Genomic DNA, 15,612 nt, shown 5'->3' with positions numbered 1-15,612 from the left:
TTTGAGCCATTTGTTCCAAAATGGAATACAGTTGCTTCAGATTGTTTGACCATCATAAGTGCAGTGTACAGAAACCCTTGCTTCTATTTTACAAAACTACAAAAAAGCACACAAGAATCAGTAGATTTTGCCCTGATAGAGTTTTATAAACATATTCCACCATATTTTATTTAAGCCGGCCATAGATGGATTGAATCTCGTTTGATTCAGCATGCACCGTCCACGATTTAATTAATCTATGTGCAGGTTGATTGTACTCAAGTTGAACCTTCAATTGACTTGGGTAAAACCAGAATGTTGGATCTCTAGCATGTGATTATTGCCAGTGGCTAAAGCGGGTAGCAGTAATCACGTGTCCTCCCAGCAGACAGCTCCCTGTGCCCCCTTATCCCCATACCCCACCGGGAGAACACAATAGCTCAATGCGAGGGATTCCCCCCATCAACAGCGACTGCGTTAATGGGGGAATCTAGTGATTTTCTTTCCTTGCAGGAAGGAAAATTACATAATCTATGGCCTTCTTAAGGCCAATATGAGAAGGTGCACAAAAAACTCTCCGCATAGCATCAATCAAATACCTCTTCATAATCCTGCTGTGAGTATATTTTATGGAAAGCAGCCATAACACAGTTATGTTGCCCTAATTTAGCTAAACCCCAAAACCAAAATATTATATATTCCAGCTCATCGGTCCTTTGGATGTGGCGGCTGCATTCATCTCCTTTTTTAAGGCTGGATGGGTTGGGGTTGGGGGGGATGTCCCTTCCCATTGCCTATAAGAACGATCAAGCGGTGGAACTGCCGCTATGAAAATTCTTATCATGCACAAAATCGCATGCTTGAAAAAAATGATATCTGAATGATGCCTGTAGCTGCAGGCATCATTCAGATATCCCCACTCAATGACGTCATATGACACCCTAAGGTATTGAAGTGGTTAACACAGGGGAACCCTTAAAATACCTTATTGGTCCTATAAGGAGCCCTGCTAATAATTAAAATACCTACAGCTCACACTATATTAGCAAAATGGTCAATTGGAATGTTCCTTACATTGCTGATCAGTGGAAAGAATCCTTCTTTACAAAAAGCTAAATAGATAATCATCAGTGGTTACTGAAGGATTTCAGTGGTTACTGAATGATTTCAGAATGGCTTCAGAGACGAACCAGAAATCTAAGCACCTACAGGCTACGATCTGCAGATCCTGAGATACTTTCTTACTATTTCCTGGCTGCCCCATCCATCCTGCACATTTCCATTAGCTAGTGAGTCAGCAAAATATAGTGATCGGCCTAAAGAAACAGGGGGAAGGTAGGAGAGAGCAAGCAAGCTTGAACACAAGTCACTTTAATCTAAAGGGCCAATCACTCAAGTTCTGAAGCTACTGGATGAACATGACAGCCTTGCACCTTGTGTTTTCTAGATTTGCAATGGCAGCATCCTTCTTTTTTTCAAAACAAGTTTATTTTAAGTAATAAAACCTACAGCAAATAACATGGTTTTAGCCAGGTGCCACAAAGCATAACACGAAAAAGCAAGATGTCATTTGCATCTATTAATGTTATAATAGCATATGATAATACTTCAGCCTAAAAACTCCTTAAAGTAACAGGTGAATGAAAATTACCTTAACAGAATGGTTATGGAAATCGGTTACAATTATTTCATTGTTGCTGTTGACCGCAGCAAAGTGAGGGCCTAAAGAAACAAATGTAAAGCAAATAATTACAACAGGACCAAAGTTTGCTACATGCAGATAGAGCTGTCACTCTGTGGAGGAGCAGTGGCAATACGCAGAAATTGCTGATCACAGACAACTAATCCTACTAACACAACACGCTTTGTTAGCAAGACATACATCGACACACACAACTTACATCATCCTATAACTGAAAACAATGTGTCAGGATTACCCTACATTATATGACAGCCCTCACCATTCCAGTCAATCAGGTCTATCAAACACCTTTTACTATTTTGCACAGAAGCGTTTGAATTCCCAAAACAAAATGTCAGAATTGTCAAAAAGTTACAGATAGAGTAAATATGTAAGGTTAACATAGTCCTCTCCTTCTGACAATGATAGCACTTTCTATGTCACCGACTCAGAATAAATATGTAAAGCAGGAGTGACTTCACTACCAGCCTAGGACTCAAAGTATTGAAGCCAGACAGACTGGAAATGGATGGCTTGTACAGGTTTTCTTTAAATATTTTCTTCCAACTTTTTTTATTACAGTTACAAAAAGGCTACATTACTACCTATGATGTACCTATCATGGTAACTGAGACAATAGGTCGATAGCCATGTAACATACTCGGTTAATCCTGCTGGGGAAGTCACAGTTTGGTGCCTGGTATAAGATATTTCAAAGCACAGACCCTGCACTTTGGGTTAAGCAGCTTACATGATAATGTCAAATACGGTACCTTTGCATCCAAAACGATTTTGTAAATTATCAATATAGTATTTTCTTTTTACAAGTAATCTTAGGTCATCTACCAAAAAAATGATACCAAAAGGACCAATTGTGAAATAAAAATATAGAGACCATACATTACCAGGGTTGCACTAAAATAACCCAAGAAAGATTGTAGGCAGGTGTGGTCTACTTTCTCCACTGCAGGTGGCACTCTCCTGCACCGGCCCTGCAGTTGCAGAGGCGGTAAAGAATATGGTTCCTCTGCGGTTTCCTGGGTCACTGGAGAAGCTATCCCATTGGATGCTGCCTCCCCCATGTAACTCTAGCAGCCATTTTAAGGCCCTGGCACCCAGGTTTGATGCAAATTTTGCGAGTTGATAGCGTAGGAACCCAGTACCCCACCTGGCAGGGACAGGTTACAGACGAGGAATAAAAGAGTAGGGCTCCCAACTTCTCTTGACATCTACCTGCTTTGGAAAAAGATTACTAGGCCACTCTCTACTCCTTTCAACAAGCACTGTCAGTTCAGCTGAACCCTGCTCTCTACACACTGTTGGACCTGTGAGTGTTCACAGCTGGGCTGCCTTCCCACCGGTTGTTTGCAAACTGTCTTTGCATTTATTCAATACAAGTGCTTTTATCGCACTGGGACTGTGTGCGTTATAGCTGCCCACCACGCTGCACTCCATCAACAAGATGACCTTGGGTTTCAACTTCATTTGTCTGACAATATTTCATGCCTCTGCAGGGATATATGGATACACTTCAGGGAAGGGGAGGAAATTGTTTCACATTCATTATTATAATAAATACAGACAGGTATTAAAACAAACTAAAAAAAAATTTCTTCACAGCATTAGTACAGTTCTCAAACAGAACACAGGAAAAGGTGCAAAGGAGTAGTCACAAAGCAGAAAGATAATTTAAAAAAAGGCACAAAGAACCAAAAAAGCTGTGCCCAGGGCTTCACCCAAGTGACATGCCTTCTGCAAATAGTCTCTAGCGTGTATTATTCAAGCAATGTTGGGAAATATTCCATAAAAGATGATGCATATATAATAATGAAGTTTACCTGCAAACTGCTTGTCTCCATTTCCTCGACTTCCAAACCTGGTCACAATTTTCCCATTGGGCTGGAAGATGAACACACAGCATGCTTTGTTGTCTACCACTATGATATGTCCATTGCGATCTACTGAAACACCTTTAGGACCCATCAATTTTCCTGATCCAATTTTTGTCTAATATAAAAAGATAAATACCACCTTAGAAGTACATAATAATAATCATCATTTTATTCCTCCTGCTTGATATAGTTTTGAGCAAGGTGTAAATAGGTTCATGTCCTCTCAAATATAAAATAGTTTAAGCTTCTATGGCACAAAACTACCAAAATAATGCAAACCCAATACCCAATTATTATCAGTTATATCAAAACTAAAAATGGCTCCTAATAAAGGTGATCTACAATGCACAATTCAATAAACTTAACATTGATCTGTCAGTTATGTTTGAGGACATATTTATTAACAAATCCTTAAATGCATTTTTAAGTAGCTGGTTAAACTGCCCAACAGAAATATAGATTAACCTGCACTACAAGACTTTCACTGGGAGAGGAAAGGTTTGGACTCCGAGACGATCAGGGACTACTGAATTTCACAGTGCTGTCAGTCGAACACAGACAGCACGCTGATGGCCTAATAAGTGACAGGTCTTCAATGTCCAATTTTCAGACTGAGGAAGGCTGGTGATGACGCTGCATTACTTGGATAAAAAAGTGGTCACTGGTCAGGCTATGCTATTACTGCAGAGATGAGTGGATCTTAAAGTGGGAGTAAACTCCCATGCCTGACTCTTACCTATAGGTAAGCCTATAGTAAATATCTCCTAAACATGCAGTTTAGGAGATATTTACTTTTGATGAAGCCAGTGACGTCACGGGCATACCATGCCGTTCCTTCAAAGTCCTTTGCCTTGCACGCCGGCTCTCGCATGCATGCGTGGGAGTGCCGTCATTGCGGCTCTTACTTCTCACACAGCCGAACCTGCAAGGAAGACCGGATGAAGATGGAAGTGGTGACAGCATGTCGCTGAAGGGCTTCCTTTTACATGCATGTGCATACCAGCACATTATGGCATTGTCTTGGAGGATTCAAAACATTTTTTATATAAAAACATGCAGGTTTACTACCGCTTTAAGATTGGCTGGACAAAGTTACAAGCATTTCAATTGTGTATTTAACTTTATTTAACTGTTCACCTAGCATTCAGCTGTAATGGCTTCAGATAAATGAATCCTTAAAGAGTCTGCTTGCAGTCAGGTCATTCCAGACCTATAGACTTGCTCACAGCTTAAGTAATAGAGACATCATAATCAGGTCCGGAATTACCATTGGGCTTGACTGGGCTTCAAGCCCATGAGCCCCACCCAATAGGGGGTCCCGCTGAGATACATAGCAGAGTGTACTCAGCTCGGCTCACAGTCAAGCCCAGTCTTATAGATTTCCATTATGGTCACCCACATTCAATACAATTACGCAGCTAAGGTATACCTAGATGTGAGTTGCTGAGGTTGCACAGTTTGGCACAGACATCCCTTCACAGTGTTAACAGTAGAAGACCAAACTAAGTGGGACCTTTAAGGTACCCTCACACACATAGGACATGCAATGTGATTAAATCTTCATATGTTTTTATTGTTATACATACAATAATACAAATAACTTTTCTTCAGATGGAAGGACCAAGAACTTGGGAACAACCACTGTACCTAGCCTCACCCAAGTTCCTGGTCCTTCCATCTGAAGAAAAAATCTTTATATTATTGTATACATATTTATAAACCCTTTAAGAAGCTGGAATATACCATGCTTTAAATGTTGATATAGGTTTCTTTTACTGATATAGTTTCACAGAACCGAAAGAAGTGGTGTCCCTGAATCCACAAAAATATATGTGGTATATATCCTGTGACCCCCTCCCCCACTCACTCTGTCAGCATGCAAGATTCTGAAAAATATTTTTAAGTCTAAGGCCGCGTACACACAGGCGGACTGTCTGGCCAACTAAGTCCGTCAGACAATCCGACAGACAGTCCGTCCTACTTTTGAATGAACGGACTTGACCACACACGATGAACAGACAGTCCGTTGAAAGCTTGCGCGATGACGTGTACAGCACGTACGACGGGACTAGAAATACGACGTCCAATACACTGCAATGCAACCTTCGGCCGTGTAAATCCTTTCTGAGCATGCGCCATACTTAGTCCATCCAACTTGCCTACTCACGAGCGGACTGTCCGCTGAAACCAAAGTTGGACGGACAATATTACGGAAATTCCGAAAGACTTAGTCCGCCAGACTGTCCGCTGAAAAAGTCAGCTGAAGCCCACACACGAGCGGACTGTCCGCTGAAATGTGTTTCAGCGGACTAAGTTGGACAGACAGTCCGCCCGTGTGTACGCGGCCTAAGATTGAAATATGAGTAATATTCTGAAGGGTGGGGATAAAAATGGCCAACTGTGAAACAATTATTATAACTGTAGTTGAATTTATGATTTTTGTCTATGTTAACCTAAATATTTTTTTTTTTCTGTGTGTCTTCACATATGTAATTTACAAATTATAATCTGTCATTTTTAAGTACTCCTTCAATCTGAAGTACATGGTTGATCCTGCCAGTTACCTTTCTTCCCTGTTCTAAACTGACCACACAAAGCACAGAAACTGATCTGTTCTTGCGTGGTCAGTTTTCATTATTTGGCTGGCCACTAAGAAGTACAGGACATTGTGCAGGCACATAGCATGCCTGTATTGGGTATTTCAGCCATCAACACGCCCCACAACCAAGCACAGTCTGCCGCTGGCACACACCCTCTCCAAACCACAGCCTGCCTTCTTGACCTTACCCACCGTTCAAGCACAGCCTGCATTTTGCCTCAGGGTGAACACACCATGTGTCTGAATAATGTCCTGTAATCCCTTCCCTCACTAGCAGGAAGAAAAGATGCATGGTCGCATGACAGAACTTTTTTTCCCTTGTAAAAAAGGTAAGAAAGATAATTTCTGAAACTAAACAAAGCATTTAGTTTAGTGCAGGGATACACTGGATGCCTTTGCTGCCACTGTGATGCTGGGCATCCCTTTGCCTTTAAGGAAGGATGGGCTCCCTTCAGGCATACTTAATCTATCCATTCTTCTATGTTCTCTTACTGTGGAGATTCTGGAAATTTAGTTAGGACTGCAAGGTATACAGAAGGTCCCTTTGCATTGGCTTACACATATATTTGCAAATGTGTACAAACAAAACCAGCTTTTAATGTAAATGGTTAGACAGGGCCAAGTTGGTTGTTGGTTGTTTTGCAAAGTGTGCTGGGAAATCTTTTGTAGGTCTGCGATGTGCCCGTTATACCAGTATTATAAATTTCCTATAACATTTCATATTAAAAATAATTGAATTTATGGGCCTCTGGTGGACAGAATCGACTTTAAAAGAGGAAGTAAAGGCTAAAAAAAAAAAAAAAAAAAAAAAATACAACACACCCTGCAAAGCAAAGGCATAATGAGCTAGTATGCATAGCATACTAGCTCATTATGAATAACTTACCTGAGAACGAAGCCCCCGAAGTGGTCCCCCGTCTTCATTTCCCGCGCTGCCATGGATCCCGGAGTGATTTCCGGGTCTCGCTGCTCCGGCGCTGTGATTCGCCGGAGCAGCAATGACGTCACTTTCGCGCATGCGCACGGGAGCCGACACTCGCGGCATATCGCCGCGATCTGCGGGCTGTCCAGTGCGCCTTAGCAATGGCTGTCTTCGGGTAAATATTTCCTAAACCGTATAGGTTTAGGAGATATTTCTTGGACCTACAGGTAAGCCTTAATCTAGGTTTACCTGTAGGTCAAAGTTGGTTGTAAGGGTTTACAACCACTTTAAAGACTCCAATAATCACATTTTTAAATTCAGAAGAATAAAAACGTGAAGTTTTAACTACATAAGTTCTATATGCGTGATGGCACCTCAAAAGTCACATTATTTTGATCTTCCACTATTGTTAAGGCATAGTCAATTTGTTTGGTGAATAAGGCTATATAGGGATAGTGAATATCATTGTTACATAATGCCAGGTAAATGTTGTAATACATTGACCTAGATCAGTATTGGGTTCTTTTTTTTTTGTTTTCTTTTTTTTAAACCGCTATAAAAATTTAAAATGACATATGCAACTACTGCATGTAGTCTATAGCATTCAATTTAAAGTAAACATATTCTAGTTATCAAAATCTCTGCTGCTGCATTTACCGAATATTTGTGGCTACTAGGCATTCCTTCATTTTCCCGTGCGTATTCATCCATAGGCCATTTCAAGGCATCTTCTAAAATCATGATTTACAGTGCAAACATTTAGAATAACATTAATATGATATTTACAGTGGTGTGAAAAAGTGTTTGCCCCCTTCCTCATTTCCTGTTCCTTTGCATGTTTGTCACACTTAAGTGTTTCGGAACATCACAAGTAAACACAAAATGCAATTTGTAAATGAAGGTGTTTATTATTAAAGGTGAAAAAAAATCCAAACCATCATGGCCCTGTGTGAAAAAGTGATTGCCCCCCTTGTTAAAACATACTATAACTGTGGTTGTCCACACCTGAGTTCAATTTCTCTAGCCACACCCAGGCCTGATTATTGCCACGCCTGTTCACAATCAAGGCATCACTTAAATAGGAGCTGCTTGACACAGTAAGGTCCACCAGAAGATCCTTAAAAGCTACACATCATGCCGAGACCCAAAGAAATTCAGGAACAATTGAGAAAGAAAGTAATTGAGATCTATCAGTCTGGAAAGGGTTATAAAGCCATTTCCAAAGCTTTGGGAATCCAGCGAACCACAGTGAGACCCATTATCCACAAATGGCGAAGACATGGAACAGTGGTGAACCTTCCCAGGAGTGGCCAGCCGCCCAAAATTACCCCAAGAGCGCAGCGACGACTCATCCAAGAGGTCACAAAAGACCCCACAACAACGTCCAAGGAACTGCAGGCCTCACTTGCCTCAGTTAAGGTCAGCGTTCATGCCTCCACCATCAGGAAAAGACTGGGCAAAAATGGCCTGCATGGCAGAGTTCCAAGGAGAAAACCACTGCTGAGCAAAAAGAACATCAAAGCTCGTCTCAATTTCTCCACAACACATCTTGATGATCCCCAAGACTTTTGGGACAACATTCTGTGGACCGATGAGACAAAAGTGGAACTCTTTGGAAGGTGTGTGTCCATGTATATCTGGCGTAGAAGGAACACTGCATTTCATAAAAAGAACATTATACCAACAGTAAAATATGGTGGTGGTAGTGTGATGGTCTGGGGCTGTTTTGCTGCTTCAGGACCTGGAAGACTTGCCGTGATAAAAGGAACTATGAATTCTGCTATCTACCAAGAGATCCTGAAGGAGAATGTCCGACCATCTGTTCGTGTACTCAAGCTGAAACGAACTTGGGTTCTACAGCAGGACAATGATCCTAAACACACCAGCAAGTCCACCACCGAATGGCTGAAGAAAAACAAAATGAAGACTTTGGAGTGGCCTAGCCAAAGTCCTGACCTGAATCCTATTGAGATGTTGTGGTATGACCTTAAAAAGGCCGTTCATGCTCGAAAACCCTCTAATGTAACTGAATTAGGACAATTCTGCAAAGATGAGTGAGCCAAAATTCCTCCAGGACGCTGTAAAAGCCTCATTGCACGTTATCGCAAACGCTTGGTTGCAGTTGTTGCTGCTAAGGGTGGCCCAACCAGTTATTAGGTTTAGGGGGCAATCACTTTTTCACACAGGGCCATGATGGTTTGGATTTTTTTTCACCTTTAATAATAAACACCTTCATTTACAAATTGCATTTTGTGTTTACTTGTGTTGTCCTTGACTATTGTTTAAATTGGTTTGATGTTCCGAAACACTTAAGTGTGACAAACATGCAAAGGAACAGGAAATGAGGAAGGGGGCAAACACTTTTTCACACCACTGTATATCAGCTCTTACCTTAAACTTGCCATCAGATGAGAATATGCTGACCCACTTATTGTCATAATCCGCTATGATGATATCACCACTTGGGTGAACAGCCACTCCTGTTGGCCTCTGAAGTTGGCCTGGTGACCTTCCTCGGATGCCAAAGCGACTTTTAAACTGTCCATCGTTTGAAAAGATCTAGCCAACAAGAAGGAAAGTCAAATTTGGGTTAGTATGGTATGTCTTTTTACATATTGGTCTAAAGATTTTGTTATTAAACATATAGCTGCGGTTAAAGTAGATGCATACATCTATAAATGCATTAACTATGGACTTCTATATTACAATGATCTAGCTTTTCTTTTAAAAATATTACAATGGAATTGACATATTCAGTTATATTTTAAACTATTAAAGAGATCCTGTCATCTACAGAAAAACGATGAAGCAAACAAGAATTCACTAAATTTATAAAGTGATATAGTGGTCTTCATGGTCTAACATGGCTTTTACACTATAAGGCTGGGTTCACACCTATGCGAATTTCCCTGCATCCAATTCGCATTCGGCTGTGACTCCGGTGCGTCTTTTGGTCCATTTCAGGTCCGAATTCAGCCCAAAATTCGAGCTGAAATTGGACTTGAAATGGTGGATGGAGCCCCACCGGGACCCCTTCTGTGAGCCGCATACGGCAATAGTGTGAACCCAGCCAAAAAATAAAAAATAAATGTACTCTGTGTGCTGTCATGTTGAATAATTCTTTGGACTATTTAAAACACAGAATAGTAAAAACTTCTAACTGTAAAGGCTTATTCACATGGCCTAAAAAAATTGCTGCTCTGAGAGGCATACAGTGTATAGCTTTGTATGCATCGGAGCACAGCATTAAGGAAGTCTATGGGCCCATACACAGAACTGCGTATTGCAGCATAAATTTGCTATGTGTTTGATAGCTTAAAATAAAACAACCATGTACCCATGTAAACATTTGTTTGGCACATCACAGACCTGGTGGACAGATTATTGGGAGGGACTGGTGAAGACCCGGATGTCATGGTGCACACTGGCACCAATGACAAAGTCAGAGGCAAATAGAGAGTGTCCTAAATTACGATTTTAGGGACTTGGGAGCTAAATTGAGGAAAAGGACCTGCAAGGTAGTATTCTCAGGAATACTACCGGTACCTCGAGTCACAGCCAGCCAGAAAGGCAGAGGGAGATTAGGGAAGTAAACAAGTGCCTTGACGAGCTGTTATAGTAGGGAGGGGTTTGCACCTAAATGAGGAGGGTGATCTGCTGGGGGTAAAGATGGCCAAAAAGTTAAAGGGATTTTTAAACTAGGCGACGAGGGGGGGGGGGGGGGGACCAGAAGTAGAGATAGTCAGTGTGGAACATAGTCCAGAGGGCAGTATTGGGGGCATTAGTGATAGGTTGAATAAACCCAAGGTAAGTATAGTAACAAGTCCTAGTTGTAATCTCAGAACACCCAATAAGAGGATAGTATCTGACCGGTCTAAGCTACATAGCATGTTCACCAATACCAGGAGCCTGGTGGACAAGATGGGTGAACTAGAGATACTGTTGTACGAGGAGAATTTGGATTTTGTGGGAATTTCAGAGACCTGGTTCAACAGCTCTCATGATTGGCTGGCAGCCATTGAAGGGTATACCCTTTATCGCAGGAATAGAGAGAGAGAGAGAGAGAGAGTAAAAAAGAGGGGGGTTTGTCTATACATCAAGAATAATGTACAAGTGAATACGAGAGATGACATCACTAAAGGGAGCTAAGGAGGAGGTGGAATCCTTATGGGTAGAGCTCCAAAGGGATGAAGCCAAGGGGAAAATGCTGGGAGTATGCTATAGGCCTCCTAACCTGAGGGAGGAGGGGGAGACGGACCTCCTATCACAATTTGCATTAGCAGCAAGGATGGGAAGGGTTATCATAATGGGTCAGATGGTAGATGCACCAACTAGAAATAAAGCGTTCTAGATCTACTGATTATCAACAATACAGACATGATCATGGATGTGGAAATATGGGGAAATTTAGGAAACGGCAATCATAGGTTAATTGGTTTCAGTATAAATCACACATATAGGAAATGTAAAGGGAAATACAAAAACACTAAATCTCAAAAGAGCCAACTTCCCTAAACTACAAACCTTGCTAGAAGGCATAAAATCTTAGGAACAAAGAACACGGAGGAGAGATAGGTTCGCTTTAAGAGCATATAAAATAAGGGCATTAGCCATTGGGTAATACATTTAAAAGAGCGAAGAAAAGTCCTGAATGGCTTAACTCCAATGTAAAAATGCATATAAAAGCAAAAAAAGAGAAGGCCTTCAAAAAAATACAAGGTTGAGAGAGCATCATCAGCATTCAAACTTCATAAAGAATGCAAACAGAAATGTAAGGGTGCATTAAGGATGGCTAAGATAGAACACAAAAGGCATAAGACCATTAATGCTGTAAACATTGCTCAAACATTACATGAGCACAAATATGTGGGATCTTGCGGTCAGCTACTTTCAGCAAGATCCTGCATAGAAAAAATGATCCCCAAATATTAGCTCTCACCACTAGAAGATTCTGTTCAGGTAGTGGAAGGACCAGGTGCTGCAACAAGTAGTTCCAGTATCAAGGATTTATTTACTATTGCAGGGTTTAGCATAACTGTTACAATTAAAGTTATAGTTAGCATTTAGGGGGTAAATGTTGTGGTTTTGGGGGGATAAAAGTCCTTAGCTCACTTTAGGGGTTAAGTAGCAAAAAGGATTAAGCATTAGTGGATAGGTTAAGCCGGTCCTAATGACTTTAGGTTAAGCCGGAATTAATGACTTTAATTCTGCCCCCTGACACCTAATGAGTAAATTTACTAATAGCCCTTATATACATCTGCTATGCAGAACAGTCACAGTTCTGCTTGGCTGCTCAGTCTTAGGGCAGTGTTTTAGTGTTAGGGACACTTTTAGGGTAACCACAAGCAGTGATTTACCTGGTTTGCAGTGTTAAAAGCTTTACAACAAAAAATAACCTCCTGTTTTCAAGCCGACAGGCTTCCCTTTGCCGAAGGTTCAGAAAGTAAAACTGAAATCATCAAATCCGCAATGGCAGAATGAATATGACAAGTGCTTCACAAGTGACGAGATTTGCGTAAACCCAAAAGGTCACAAAGTGTTTTTATAAAATAATTTATGAGACTTCAATTTGATTACCCCCTGCTGTGTCAGCAAGCCTGAGAATACAGTGGAAATTTCCACTCATTGTGCTGGGAGATCAGACTTTGAAATGAGTCCACATCCTGTGCTGCTCTATGACAGAGCAATATATAAACAAACTAGTATGCCTGCTGTCCCTAATGGAGATCCGCATTATGCTCATGTCATATGTTGCAATACAAACAGAAACATGGGAAGACTGCACCTTCTTGTGTTTCAGATCATAAAACAGATGCAGCTCTGAAAGGATAGGCTGAGAAAAATCATTGCAGAAAACAAATGAGTGGTCCGAAACAGGAGTCTTACCAAGCAATCTTGAAGACAACTCATACCATCGCACAGGGAACATACAGTACACTTGCCAACACAAAGGCATAAACAAAGCTGCAGGTCATTGCTGTATACTGGGATTGAATATCTCCCAAATCAGTACCGAGATCCACCCCCTTCTGACATTAAGCCTTGCTTTAACGCTCAATAGCCCAATGCCAGAACCTCTACTGACTGCTAAAGTGCACTGGATTGTTGAAAGGGGGCAGCATTTAGCTCTGGTTAGAGTTGCTTTTTTAAAATGGTCATAGCTTGCTTCATGATCATCTGAAGAAACCTTGGTTTTGTATAATGATCTTCTTACAATTTTACCCAAACAAGATATTCGCTCAATTGTTTTTTTTTTCAAATATTTGCATTGGTCTCTTTGACAATGGTTATGTCCCCTACAATTAATAGTGATATTTCTCATCTTCGGTCATATTAATGAGTATTTTATCTTTATTTGTTAGATATCTTGTATACGTTATACCATTTTGTATTAATAATATTATCAATTATTTACACATTTTAGTTTTTAAGTCTTTGTCCTATGATGAGAAAACCAATTAAAAAAAAAGGGGGGGGGGAATTAAAAGAAGTATGAACTCTCTTTTTATTGTAGAATAAGAATTACCTAGGTGGATGCAGCATTGGTCCAATGCTGCATCTGTCCCCTGCTAGCTCTAAGACTGAGAAACGAGCTATCAAACTCGACCGATTGCTCAGTTCTCACAGCTCCTTGAGCAGAGAACTGGTTACTGCCAGTCAGCAGCTCACTGCTCTGCCCCCTCCTCGCTCACTGGAGCGTTGGGTTGTGGAGGGGGCGGGAGCGGCCAGCTCAGGCTCTCGGTGGCTCACTGAGAAGCTGAGCTGGATGCCGGTCCATGCATGTGGGCAGATCCCAATTTCAGGGTCATGATCTTGGCGAGCCTGAACCGGCTCTGTGACATCAGCCAACAATGTGCTTCAGCCTGCTGTCTGCTGAAAACGGCACTCCTGTGATCCAGAAGAGAAGTACAGCCAAACGAGCTGTACTTCTCCTTTAGCTTTAATAAAAATCAAAAAAACGGTCATAGCTTTGTGCAGGGAACACTTCAGCAGCAGTACTCATTTTACAACATAACATGTCAACTCAGCCCTGATATTATTCTTTACAGTACCTGGACACATTGGTTGTTGCTATCAGCAATCAAGATTTTTCCATTAGTCGATGCAGCTACACCTTGGAGATTGGTAAATTCTCCCTTGTTTCTTCCTTTTGTACCTAAAAGAAAGAAATGTGGATCATCAACAATCAGGAGTCGGCAATAGATGAAGTACCTATGACATGTTGATCGTAAATAAAAAACTTTTACATCCAGACCCAATTTTACAGTTCTGGCATCTGTTTACTTAAAAAAAGACGCCTCTCTATGAGCTACTTTAGCAGAACAAGTTACATAGTTCTACCATTTGTGCATCCCTCTCCTGATGAAGCGCCCAAGGCAGCCAACTCTTCTGCCTACCCTATGGCCAACAGCTCTGCATATCAACATGAGTTTCAAACTGATTTTCAGGACATAGGAGGCTGTGATCTCAGATTGTTTTCATAAATACTATATGATATATGTTTAACATAAAGAAATTAAAATTTGTTTTACTAATAAACTACAAGAATTGTCACTGAAACACCTCTGTCCATCCAAAATACAGGGATGTGTGAAGGTATTGATTAATGCAATAAACTGTTGGTATGGTCAATGAAACATTTTGATTTTAGATTTCAGGCTTTTTACAATGTCAAACTGAGCACCCAGTGTCTGTAACGGAGCAAAATTAGGGCCAGTGTCTGCTGGGTTTTGCTCACATCAGAACTGCTTCTTTCCTCAAACAAATCTATAGAAATGTAAAAGCAGCTTTAACCAGGTTCAACACATGTTTAATGCACCTGTCAATTCATTGGATATTATCTCAGAAGCATATCAAACTAATGTCACGCAAAGGCGCATTGCGTGAGTGAGACATTTGTTGTCTAAACCAGTGGTCACCGAGCCTGTCCTCAGGGCCCACTAACAGGCCAGGTTTTATGTATTACCTTGGGGAGATGCAGACCAGAATACTGCAATCGCTGAGCAGCAAATCATATCACCTGTGATGTATTTTAGTTATCTTGCAAACCTGGCCTGTTAGTGGGCCCCGAGGACAGGGTAGATGACTACTGGTCTAACCAATTAGATTGGAGCTCTGTGTGTCAAATTTAACAAAAAAAATGTGTTACATGTTTAACTACATGCTGACTGGGCCATAACCGAAAGACGGCTACAGTGCGGTTGGGTTTTTCTGGGAGGGCATCCATGGACGTCCTCCCAGAATCTTGCTCTCACACGCTCCCTCGCAAACATCCATGACCGCTCGGTCCGGAAGACCCGGCGCATCACGAATCACAGTAAACAGCTGCTGGCAGCGGCCTTTTACCATGTGATCGCTCTGTCAAATGACAGAGCAATCATTTGTAAACAAACCGGCGTCATGTCATGAAGCTGGTTCCTCAATCCCCTCTCTGTACCGATCAGGATAGTGTGAGGGGAGAGGGAGAGAGAGATTGTAGCAGCGCTGTGGGCTGGATGTGTATTACCCACAGTGCTGCTCTGTGATAATACGCTGCAAT

At 41.3% G+C, this 15,612-nt stretch overlaps 1 protein-coding gene across 6 annotated transcripts in view; it reads right to left on the bottom strand.

Annotated features, from left to right (window-relative positions):
* TRIM2 (tripartite motif containing 2) overlaps positions 1-15,612 on the bottom strand; it is a 182,520-nt gene that overhangs the window by 12,503 nt on the left and 154,405 nt on the right. For all 6 annotated transcript variants that reach the window (XM_077477061.1, XM_077477060.1, XM_077477058.1 and 3 more), the window contains exons 7-10: positions 14,126-14,229; positions 9,465-9,632; positions 3,499-3,667; positions 1,631-1,701 (exon numbers count right to left, since the gene is read on the bottom strand). In XM_077477061.1, the coding sequence (XP_077333187.1) occupies positions 1,631-1,701; positions 3,499-3,667; positions 9,465-9,632; positions 14,126-14,229 (512 nt within the window). The remainder of the gene's footprint in view (positions 1-1,630; positions 1,702-3,498; positions 3,668-9,464; positions 9,633-14,125; positions 14,230-15,612) is intronic.

The sequence above is a fragment of the Lithobates pipiens genome, unplaced genomic scaffold (assembly GCF_037356315.1).
Source record: "Lithobates pipiens isolate NorthernLeopardFrog02 unplaced genomic scaffold, aLitPip1_a1.2 Scaffold_13, whole genome shotgun sequence".
Lineage (NCBI taxonomy): Eukaryota > Metazoa > Chordata > Amphibia > Anura > Ranidae > Lithobates > Lithobates pipiens.
Note: the sequence above shows the minus strand (reverse complement) of the source record. Positions and strands in the feature narration are given on the sequence as shown.